Genomic DNA, 12,743 nt, shown 5'->3' with positions numbered 1-12,743 from the left:
CAACCTCTAGCCTGGGAACTTCCATAGGCCGCGGGTGCAGCCCTAAAAAAAAAAAAAAAAAAAAAAAGAGAGAGAGAGAGAGAGAAGCACATAGAGCTATATGCTCAAAAAGCTTGTTACAATTTTAGGATGTTAAAAGGCAGCCTAAAGTCCATTCATAGATCCTGGACTAAGAAACCATGGTGGATGCTCTCAACAAGTGGATTAAACTCTCAGAAAACTCTGAGATTTTGGTGTTATATTCGCAAGTTTTCCCAGCTGTGTTGAATGCCATCTTCTTCTTCAGGATTTTAGTGGAATCTTTTGGTTTCAAGCACATGTTTGTGTATTTGAAGCAAGAAAGCATTCCGCAGATTTAAACTGACATTGCTCCACAACATTTTACCCTTGTTAGAATAAAGTTTTGATGACTTTGATTCTTTCTGATATAAATAAAAAAATGTAAGTAGTAAATTTCTTATTTGCTTAAAAGGAGTTATGCAATATGTTTTATATAACAATGGAGACTGACTTAGTTACAGTGCCCTCTGCAGGATGGCAAATACACTACTACAGTTAAGAACAGTCACCTGAACAGCTTGGGCAGAAAGGGATACTCTAGAATCTAGAAGTTTTAAGAGTTTATATTCAACTTGTTTCACCTATAATTCAGTTCACCTGTGTATATAAAAGGCAAAACTTAGAAGGGATGAATATAACTAGTGCACACACACATCATCAAGGATATAGATTTTTTTCTCTTATCCTAATTGGAAAATGGAACAATCATCAAGAGTAGATATATGGCTGAATCACTTAGCAGATGGACTTTCCATGGGATTTCATTCCTATCCTACAAATTGTCTAGATTTCAGAATCTCTTGCCAGTGTGTGTTGATATCTTTCATATAGGTCAGGACTGCTAACACAGGCATGTTCAAAAACAACACACTTTAGAAATACCTGACATTAGAAAAACTGGGCACAAGTTAGGACACACAGTTTATGTTATTTTATTTACAAGTAATCTATATCATCACTTTTAGTAATGAAATTACTTGGAAAAGCCCCTGGACTGAAAATTGGAAACATAAGAAGAAAAAAAAACCACATTAATTATAATTTTTCTAGCTAGCTGTAGGATCAAACTTTTTAAATTTAAAGCTATTTTACCTATTTTAAAATATTTAGAAAGAGGAGAAAATCCTCCTTTACTTTTTATTAATAACTTCACAACCAATTATGCATTATGAAAATAGTATAAATGAGAAACTGGATTAGGGCTGTTCAATTTTACTTAACGACAGGTCAAAGTACAAGGTCAACAGTGGTGATCTTTGTACATCACCCATTTTAAATACTTTAAAACACTTCTACATATCACAGATTTCTGTACTTAAGAGTCTAAAAATATTTAGTTCAGTCAAGAAGATGAATAGCACATGCAAGACGTATTTACTTAGCATCTTCTATATGCCATATGTAGTTGTCAATTTGTTTCTCAAAGCTTCATTTGTGAAGACAGTTCCTAGAAGTTAAGTCATTCTAAATAAAATTCATCTATCCTTTTGTGTTTGGAAGTTTTAAAAAATCCATGCTCTTCAAGGTCTTACACCACACTTAAGATAAAGTTTCCGAAATGTTTTAAAACATCTTACAGCTTTGTGTTAAGTAATAAAGAATCATTATCAGCGATGTTAACACGACTGTTGGTTATCATGGTATGCGTGAAACAGCTGACTAACCCACATCATAATTTCTTTCCCATTCGCACATTCTCATCCTTGATCATACATCCCTCCAGAACTCTGCCTATCTGGCTCTTCCAGACCCTGTTTTAAGTGGCTTACTCTAGCTCTCAACTTCATTTGCAATTACTTTCTTCTCTGGTAATCTCCTCATCCATCTTCTTTCACTTTCCAACTAGGCCCTATTTCTGGCTTTTTCTTTTTTTCCCAGCAAAGAGCCTGAGTGATTCAAATGCCTAAATTCAAAAACTGGTCAAATCACATAAAATTCTGGGCCTCAGTGTACAAATCCTTAACATATGAGGTTAACTGATCTACCCGAGTTAATGACCCAACTTATAACATTCAATGGCTTTGAGTCTTACTATTGGGCTTTTAATATACTGATCTTCCTACATATTGTCCAATTAGATTAAGAATGAAATACAGAGGCTACCTATTCATGAAAAATATAGTCTAGAGACAAATATATTTGTGTCTTATTTTTCTTTTTCCAAAGTCCTCATAAAACAATAATAAAAAAAATCCATCCTTTGGTATAAAATGAAGAATGGTGCATTCTTGTAAAATGCAAAGGGGAACTTTAAAAAAAACTTAGCCCCCTAACTCTTTTATTGCTTATTTTGCCCAAACTAGAATTGAAACCTGTTAAATAAATATACAAAAGCAAGGTCTGGTTAAAAAAAAAAAAAAAGCCCAAGGGATTTAACTGCTAGAATTAGTCAAAACCAGGGAAAGTACATCTTCTTGGCTATAATAACCGCAAGGAAAACAGGAACTTCAATTTACATAACCATTTTATTAGGTTTTCCTCAAGTCTTGAATGATTGCCTGAAACATACCAAAATTCTTAATGAAAATCCAAAAAGCAAATCATTGAATCAATATTAAAGTTAATGTGAAACTTCATTACAAAGATATCCCAGTTTTCCTAAGCTTTAGTAAAATTCTACTGAAATTAGGAGTTCCCATCACGGCTCAGTGGCTAACGAATCCGACTAGGAACCATGAGGTTGCGGGTTCGATTCCTGGCCTTGCCCAGTGGGTTAAGGATCCGGCATTGCTGTGAGCTGTGGCGTAGGTCGCATATGCGGCTCAGATCCCGCTTTGCTGTGGCTCTGGTGTAGGCCAGCAGCTGTAGCTCCGATTAGACCCCTAGCCTGGGAACCTCCATATGCTGCTGGCGCAGCCCTAGAAAAGGCAAAAAGACAAAAAAACAAAAACAAAAAAAACCCCATAAAATTCTACTGAAATTAAAAATTGCACAGTATACATCTAAATATTAGTTTTTTTATTCCTATAAATTGAGAAAGCAACATCTGCAATAAAAAGTATGCAAAAATAATCAATCGCCACTATGGTCGGTCCTCCTTATCTGTGGGTTCCACATCCATGGATTCAACTCAGACTGAAAATATTCAGGAAAAAAAAGTTTCAGAAAGTTCAAAAAAGTAAAAATTGAACTTACTGCATGCCAGCAACATTTTCTTAGCATTTACACCATGTTAGGTATTATAAATAATCTAAAGATGATTTAAAGTATGCAGGAGGATGAGCGGAGATTATATGCAAACACCATGCCATCTTACATAAGGGACCTGAGCATCCTCAGATTTTGGCATCCACAGGCATCCTAGAACCAAAAGTCTACTGACTCAGAGGTGAGACTGTATTATAAACATTATATGATTGTATAGTTACTACTATCATTACTGACTACATTATTCAGTTACTTAATTTTCAGGTTATGCCACGAGTAATATTTCCCAAGGACTAAGAAAATGTGGCTAGTTATAGTTTTGTTCAAAGGGACAATATCAGAGACATAAGAGCAACAACATCTAAACTTAAGTCACAGAACTGAGTTACAATTAAGACTTCCTATGTGTCCCGAGACAGTAAGATCTCATTTCTAATGATAATCCTCTGTACAATTAAATGACTTAAAATGCAAAATGAAAGCCAACTGAGGTCTTTTACAACAGGAAAACCTCTAAACCAAATTTATCTAAGATAAATGGAATTAAAATTCTACAACTGACTCCACAATCTTTCTGCGGCTTCCAGATTCACTTCCAATTTGGGAAGTGGCAGAAGTGTAAAGCAAGCATGGTCTACAGATAAAGAATCTTTTTTTTCAAATTTGAAATGGTATCATCATGAGAAAGTGGAAAGAATAAATGTGATGGAAATATCCCCCACACAATCTAATGCCAGAATTCTACTTACCTCATGGGCCAACATTTTATAAAGTTCTTCTCTAGTTACAGAAATCCTTTCTCTGTCTGTACTGTCCACAACAACTATTACAAACTAAAATAATTACAAAAAAGAAAATCATTAGTGATTACATCATTCGACATTTGTAAAATTTATAAAGTGCTTATTTGACTTATATGCTAACAACTTCAAGACATCTGAAACTTACACTATGGTATTACTGGAAAACCAGAGATACCCACTATACGAAGCCTAAAGGCCTGATCCATCCTGGATGCAAATACATTTACTAATTCTTAAGAGAAAATAAAAGGCAACATCATGATTTCATTTTATTAGAATATTTTGCTAATATTCTAACCAACAAATAACATGTTTGTTTTCTAAATTAATACCTTGAATGCCAATGGGTCTATTTGCAGTATAAGTCAATAGGACAAAAATACATTATGGTCCTAAATTTAAGTTATAAATTACTTCTAGGCAGATATTATTTATTATTACCAATTTAAAAAACTAGAAGGGTATTTATGTGGGAATGGAGTAATGTGACAGTTAAATCAATTTTTTAAAAAATCAACAAATTAAGGAGTTCCCGTTGTGACTCGGTGTTTAATGAATCCGACTAGGAAGCATGAGGTTGCCGGTTCGATCCCTGGCCTAGCTCAGGGGATTAAGGATCCGGCGTTGCCGTTGAACTGTGGTATAGGTTGCAGATGTGGCTCAGATCCCATGTTGCTGTGGCTGTGGTGTAGGCCGGCAGCTATAGCTCTGATTCGACCCCTAGCCTGGGAACCTCCATATGCTGAGCGAGCAGCCCAAGAAAAGGCAAAAAGACCAAAAAAAAAAAAAAAAAAAAAAAATCAAAAACAAATTAAAGAATAAATCTGCATCTAAAATCATACTCTCTTCCTCATATAACTGGCACTTATTACCTGCAAGCACAACTCTTTAATGAACTGATGATGAAGCTAGTTATCAGAAGACACAATTAAAGACTTACAAAGGAGCTGCGCAGGACTGAGCTACAGTTCATCTCTTTTTCAACTCCATGAGCCCCAAAAGGCATGAGGGAAACAGGAACAGATATTGTCACTTTATGATGGCATTTGTGATGCCCCAGTTAGTTCTGACCACCTATTATTAGCATGCACTATTTACTGTTTAGAAGTAGCTTTTCATTTCCAAATAAAATGAAATAAAATTCTCTATTTTTCAGATTTCATCAACCATAAGGCAAATGGATAAGAGAACTTCAATCTTACCTCTTCTCTCACTGGAGACTTTAGTGACACTTGATTTTATTACTCTAAGACCTGTTCTACACCAAGCCTTTTTAATAAAGTTATTGATTTTCAAGGTGTTACCATGGATTTGATTCCTGCGGCGTTATATATGAGTATCGATCATTTATATACCCTCCTCTTCTCCAAAAGATATGATTAAATGCATAATGGAGTGGTAGAGGATCAGGTCATTAGAGAACATTAATGACCTAATATTCATCCTTATACACATTGAGTTTTATTAACTTACAATCAGCACTAGAAAAACAACTGTAACAGCCCTTCAACTTACAAGATCTATACAGTGAAGCTCTCAAATGTCATAGGTCTGAAATTTTCTCTTGAGAAATATATGTAAATAAAACAATTATTTCTAAATTGCTTTATAATAAAAATAAAAAGAATTCTGTAATGTGCAATTGTGTTGCACAAAAGAAAATACATAGTAAAATACTGGCCAGGATTCAAACCACCAGAGCCTTCTCATTTAACTAGGATCCCCTCTATGCAGACACAAATAAACAGTAAGAGAGAAATGAAATTATAAACTAAAATGGAACTCTTTATAAAAACAACTACTTGGGAGTTCTCTTGTGGCACAGTAGGTTAAAGGTCCAGTTTAGTCACTGCAGTGGCTTGGGTTACTGCTGTGGTGTGGGTTCAATCCCTGGCCTGGGAACTTCCATATGCTACAGGCACACCAAAAAACAAAAACAAAACCCCAAAACAACTATTTAAGACAAGATCCAGGATCAATATATAATCAGTCTCAATCACCAATTCTCCCTACAGAGGTTCAATGAGAATGGATATACAAAAGGGTGACCCCAAAAGAGGGATTCAGAGATTCCACTATGTTTAAACTCTACTTACATTAACATACTGTGATATTTCAAAAAGATTAATTATAAGAGAGAGTTCGCATTGTGGCTCAGCGGAAATGAATCTGACTAGTATCCATGAGGATGCAGGTTTGATCCCTGGCCTCGTTCAGTGGGTTAAGGATCCAGCACTGCCGTGAGCTGTGGTATAGGTTGCAGATGCTGCTCGGATCTGGCGTGGCTGTGGCGTGGGCCAGGGGCTACAGCTCCAATACAACCCTTAGCCTGGGAATCTTCATATGCCATGAGTGAGGCCCTAAAGAGAAAAAAGGAAATAACTTTAAAAAAAAGACTAATTATAAGAGTTCAAATCTAGACGATGCTTCCCAAGCATTCTACTCAAAGAAGGTTTAGTGTATTAAGAAACATACCTCTGTGTTAGTATAGTAAGTGTTCCAGGAAGAACGAAGAGATTCTTGGCCACCAATATCCCACATCAGAAAACGTGTATTATTAATTACTATCTCTTCTACATTACTTCCTATTGTAGGGGACGTATGTACAACTTCATTCATAGAACTGGAGGAAAAAAAGTTCAAATACATTACCATTAGCAAGGAAGGCAGATTGTTTGAACATTCTTTAATTAAGGGATAAATCAATCAGCATGACCTATTTTATATCCAAATGTTCCCTTTACACTAGCTCATTATAGAGTGAACAAAAGGTTTAAACAGAGGTAGAACTAGGTAATGGAATATCTAGACCACCTAGATTTGTTCCAGATTGAGTCTATATAAGCAAATATGTCTCTGCTGTCTACAAGTAAAACAAGTGAACAACATGCTCAAGGTCATGCTCTGGAGAGCTTAATTCCTAGCTCTCCAGGAACAGCTGCCTAAATTTGGCTTTTGGTTCATGGCCAACCTGCCTTCTCACAGAGTAATTTGAATTCCATATAATTTTCATCAAATAATTTATTATGATTTAATCAAATATCACTCAGGTGGAAAAAGTAACCATAAATAACATTTTTAAAGTAGTAATACTTACAACTGGTAAAGGATGGTAGTTTTTCCTGCATTATCCAGCCCAACAATGATAACTTTGTGCTCTGAAAAAAGAAAACATGAGTGATTAACCAAAAACAAAAATTTTTTAATTTCATATTTCATCCATCCTTTCTAGCTATGGTATAAATCAGTGCACAGCACTTTATACTTTCTAGAAACTGAAAAGAACATCCCAGCAAGAGACCAGCAGACGTATACCATTGATCTAACCCTCCTATTCCCCTCATTCTATGGAAAGAATGCTCATCTCTCTAGGAGGCCAGAAGCACCATATTATTTCTATTCTATGGAGGCCTACTCTAAGCAAAGTATTCAAAATATAATCATAACAATTTATGAATAATTTAAGGTGCAAATATTTCATATTGGACTAAGCCACTTAAGTTCTAAATGTGAATTTTAGGCTTCAAATGGGTATGTATCAGTGAGGTGAGGTGAATGAGAATAAAAGAGGGGAAGCCTTTTAAAGCTGCTGGCAGAAGGCAACTGCAAGCTATCTGAGTACATTTGAACCATAGGATCCTTCTAAACAAATTTAAGGACCTATGGCTATGGTGGCAGTAACCCTCTCCCACCTCTGGCATCACTTTCTCCAAGTTTTCTTCTTTCTGTCTCTTGATATCTTTTTTTTTTTTTTTTTTTTCCCTAGGAAGTTCAAGGAATCCAGGACTCAGTGAGCTCATAGAACCACGAGAAAGAACAATAAATTACTGGAGTTCCCATCATGGCTCAGCGGTAATAACCCGACTAGTACCCATGAGGACACAGGTTCAATCCCTGGCCTCGCTCAGTGGATTAAGGATCTGGTGTTGCCGTGAACCTGCGGTGTAGGTCGCAGACACAGCTTGGATCCCACGTTGCTGTTGCTGTGCCTGTGGCATAGGCTGGCAGCTACAGCTCCGACTGGACCCCTAACCTGGGAACTTCTATATGTCATGGATGCGGCCCTAAAAAAGACAAAATAATAATAATAGTAATAAATTATTGCTTTAAGTCATAAAATTTAGGAGTAGCTTGTTACACAGCAACAGATGACAAAGCAAGACGGAAAAATATAGGTGATTATGTGACCCTGGGCAAATGACTTACTTCTCTTAACCCTAAGCTTTCTCACTGTACAACAGGGACAACGTTACCTATCTTTCGGGGGGTTATGTAATGATTAAGATTGCCTACCAACAAGACAAACGTTTCCTAATTCAATTCCCAAATCTTTCCTAAATTCCAATCTATGTAGTGGATAAACACAGTGCCACTCAATGTACTCCAAATCCAATATTCAAACCTTTTCCTAATTCTATCTTACTTACTATGCTTAATGATATCACCATTAATTTAGATGCCTTTGGAGCCCCTCAACCTCAACATCTAATCTGTCACCAAGTTCTACCGATTCCACCTCAAAAGCATATATTCTGAAACTGCCTCCTCTGCACTGTCCTAGTTGTAGTCTTCTTACCTCTTACTGTACCCAGTGGGCTCTCTCCAAACCATCTCCCTACTGTTTCTGGAGTAACTTTTCTCCACTATAAAGCTGATATTGCCACTCTCTTATTTATTTATTTACTTTAATTTTTTTATTTTTTATTTCCCCAATACAATTTTTTTTCTATTGTACAGCATGGTGACCCAGTTACGCATACATGTATACATTCTTTTTTCTCACATTATCATGTTCCATCATAGATGACTGGCTCTCCATTTTGACAAGAAAACAAGGGACAAGTTCTCAGCCTTGTAAATAAAGCCAATCACGAGGAACAGGCTTCAGCTTTATCCCTCACCACTACTGCCAGGTATCTAAGCTGGAGTGCAAGCCATTCTCCCAACATAAGCCACCACATATGGTCACAGCAAACATTTCTCCATCTATACTCCTTTTTTCTTTAAACCTGTGCTGTAATTATCCTCTCCAATCTCCACTTGAAGGATTCCTAGAAATCTTTTAGGGTTTAACTTCCCCAAGAACAATCACTTTCTCTTGCTCTTCTGCTACACCTCTAATATAGCACTTCTAATTACTTACGTGCACACTTCTCAACTTAATAAGGCACCCTTCAAGTGTATGATCACATGCTACTCAGCTTCATAATCCCAATGACTACAACTTTTTCTGGCACAAGGTAGGTAGTCAATAAATGCTGAATTAATTAACATTCATTCTAGAAACAGGATTTTAATACTTAAGAGTAAGAAGAGCTTTAAGAACAAGCTTTTGCAGTCAGACGGTAGATGTTTTCCAAATAGTTGTCATTTACCATAGAGAGGAATTCCTAATGTTATATAGGTATCTCCTGTTATACAAAAACAGGAAGATCAAGTAAATACAGAACTTTAATATAATCCATTTTATCCAATCATTCATTTCTTTGAAGAAAGAGAAGGCAGCTTAGAACCACTAGGAGCATAATCATGCTCCCCTTTACAGGTTCTTAAAAGTCATTTTAAAATTGCAGAACCCAGGGAGTTCCTGTGGCGGCTCAGAGGAAGTGACCCCAACTAGAATCCATGAGAATGTGGGTTCAATCCCTGGCCTCGCTCAGTGGGTTGCCGCAAGCTGTGGTGCAGGTCGCATACTCAGCTCAGATCCCTTGTTGCTGTGGCTGTGGCTGTGATGTATGCCAGCAACTGCAGCTCGAAATCAACCCCTAGCCTAGGAACTTCCATATGCTGCAGGTGCAGCCCTAAAGATCAAAAAAAAAAAGCAGAGCCCAGTCTATTTTACCTTTAGAGATGACTAGGATGGAGGTCCTGAGAAAGTGATCCAAAGCAAAGATGATACTTAATGAAAGTAAAGGGTTAATAACAAATAGAGGGTATGCCAAGGGAAGGCCAGCTGAATGACCACCAGAAGACCTCAGCAGGGGCCATTCCTCTGATGAAACTACTTCGTGCATGGCCCTAGGTCTCCTAGGTCCACAAACTCAATCCTGCTACTATCTCAGAGTAGACAGGATTCAGAGAAGGCAATTTACAGACTACAGTAAAATAGAAACAAGAATGCCAAAAGGCATACAATGAAATCAAATGTTCAGAACTACTTGACAAGTGCACTTTCTCCCTAAGGAAAAGCATATAGTATGGCCGAATTAAAAACAGGATTACTTGGGGAGGATGGAATCCCATCAAAGGGAATATTATAGGCTGTGGCAACTGATAAATCCATCTTCACAGTAGGACCCTACCTGCATTAGGACCAGATTACTGAGTCCCTGGAGCAGGGTGCCTTCTCACCTGGGAAGTTTTTAAATGGCAAGGTGATTTTGCCCGACTTTGTATGTTTCTATATCCCAAAATTTAGCATTTCCTTTCTAATGACAGGTATCTTCTTCAGTTCTAGTAATACAAGCACCTATAAACATTTTAATGTATGTGGAGTTCATTTAGGGCTATACTCCGATTTCTGACCTAAATGAACGTTTTTAGCTTCCCATTTGAATATTAATTTTTAATAATATAATTCTCAAAATGTCAGCTTATTTTTAAGTTTCAGGAACACCATTTTGTCAACCCCTTTGCATTAGCTGCAAGACTACATTTAGACAGACTTGTCAATACTAGGGAAGAAAATACAACTACTCTGACCAATGAGAGAAATGGTACTTTAAAAACAGTACGAAATGGACAGAGGCAAAAGCAAACAATACAAATATAGGCAAGGATCTATGATAAATAACTAGAGAGTGACTAAAAAAATGTGTAGTCACAAATGCAAGAGCACTAACTCTCACAAGGTCCTTAATAACTTAGGGAGGTTATATTCTAACTATGCTAACTAACATTTTTCAAAATATTTTGCTACTCTTCTTTTGCAACTGCTTTCAGAGCCTAAGGTACACTGTGTTGAACACTCCCAATGGAAGCACACTTTTTATAACCTCTAAAGAGGAATCTGATTTTAAATGAGAGGGGACCATATGATATCATCTCAGTCACAGGATGTCACCTTTTTGTTGTTAAATAAGATGTGGTCCCCAAATTATATGATTTAAAAATCTGTCTCTAAAGAAATTTTAAAAGGAGTTCAAAAGGTATTCTGAGTTAATAGCGCATATCAGTAGAAAAACTATCTGGCCTCCTAAAATGATCACTTCTAAGAAAATTCTATCTGGCTTTTTTATTATTTATTTTTTGCTTTTGTTTAAGGCCCTACCTGCGGCATATGGAAGTTCTCTGGCTAGGGGTCAAACTGGAGCTGCAGGTGCCGGCCTACACCACAGAGGGATCCAAGCCATGTCTGTGACCTACCATGCAGCTTGCAGCGGCAACACCTGGTCGTCCCACCAGGGGCCAGAGATCAAACCCACATCCTCATGAATACTAGTCAGGTTAATAATCTTCTGAGTCACCACAGGAATTCCAGGTTTTGTTTTTTAAAGTGGTCTCCTTAATTTAGCCATACCCCATGGAACTTATTTCCTGATTTCAAACATAGCACTTTTCTACCACTTCTGTGAGGAAGAACTAACTACACAACACACACACACAAAACTAAAGAAAGACTTTGTATCATACTTGCCCACAAGACCAACAGGATAAACTGAAACTGCTATGAACAAAACCATTGTGTGATAATACACATAAAGTGAGATAAAGCAGATGGCAGACTCACACCAGGATTCCATCTTTAGTTGCCAGCTGAGGACCAGATGGGGTCCTAAAGACACAACATCTTTTAACAGTCACTGAATGAATGAACTAGAGAATCAATAAGCTGAAATTAGATAACATAACCTGTGGTAGATAAAGATACTATGTTTCTTCCCTAGTTCCTAGAAATAAAGCAAGCACACCAGGGAGAGAAGGCATGGTGGATGATACAGGGTGAAATTCATGTCCAGCACCGTGCAAAGTAAACAGAAGAAGAGAGTGTCAGAAAAGGTAATGGGGAAGTGAAGAAGCAGCTCATAGCACTCTCCATACTGGAAACAGCTTCCTTCTTCTAACTGTACAAACTCAATGAATTCCATCCAGTCACCTACAAATGCATAACTATGCAAACATTCCTCCAAACTCTTAAAGACATAAAGCAGATTTCTAAAATCAATCTAGGGAATGCAAGCTAACATATTTGAACACATGATGGTTTCTTTTAGTGGTTAAAATATTTTTAAAAGAAAAAGAGGAAGAAAGAATCTCAAAACACATGTGTGCAGAACCCTAGAAAATCTCCGAGGAGCCAAAGGTTCTGTGGAGCAGTCTGAGATCTCTTGGAGGACATTCCAATAAGGCCATGATCCAGAGGCCATTCACCCCTTCATCCCACCCAAACTCCTACAAGCCACATGCAATACCAACTTACACCCACTCCCTCCCAAGACTTGTCTCTATTCGAACTTTTGTGTGTTTTTACAATTGGTGTTTTACAAGCACCAATGGTTGTTTTTAATAGCTTTCTAAGTGTATGGTACAACATGAGGGCCACAGAACTGTAAGATGAAGACACAATTGGTGCAATGGGCTCAAAGATAAAGGTGCCAAATCAATGGTGAAAAGCCAGTTTATTCTCAACAATAGGGTTAGATTAGTCACACTTTCTAATACTAAACCAACTTCCTTTGAATATCCTTTGGTTCCCCTACCACTGCAGCCTGTTTCTCTCATTACCAGGCTGGA

At 37.1% G+C, this 12,743-nt stretch overlaps 1 protein-coding gene across 1 annotated transcript in view; it reads right to left on the bottom strand.

Moving 5' to 3' along the window:
- ARL5A (ADP ribosylation factor like GTPase 5A) overlaps positions 1-12,743 on the bottom strand; it is a 30,965-nt gene that overhangs the window by 10,658 nt on the left and 7,564 nt on the right. Inside the window, exons 2-4 of the mRNA XM_021076258.1 lie at positions 7,108-7,168; positions 6,486-6,633; positions 3,957-4,040 (exon numbers count right to left, since the gene is read on the bottom strand). Coding sequence (XP_020931917.1) covers positions 3,957-4,040; positions 6,486-6,633; positions 7,108-7,168 — 293 coding nt within the window. The remainder of the gene's footprint in view (positions 1-3,956; positions 4,041-6,485; positions 6,634-7,107; positions 7,169-12,743) is intronic.

Source organism: Sus scrofa, chromosome 15 (assembly GCF_000003025.6).
Source record: "Sus scrofa isolate TJ Tabasco breed Duroc chromosome 15, Sscrofa11.1, whole genome shotgun sequence".
Lineage (NCBI taxonomy): Eukaryota > Metazoa > Chordata > Mammalia > Artiodactyla > Suidae > Sus > Sus scrofa.
This window is presented reverse-complemented; position numbering and strand designations above follow the sequence as displayed.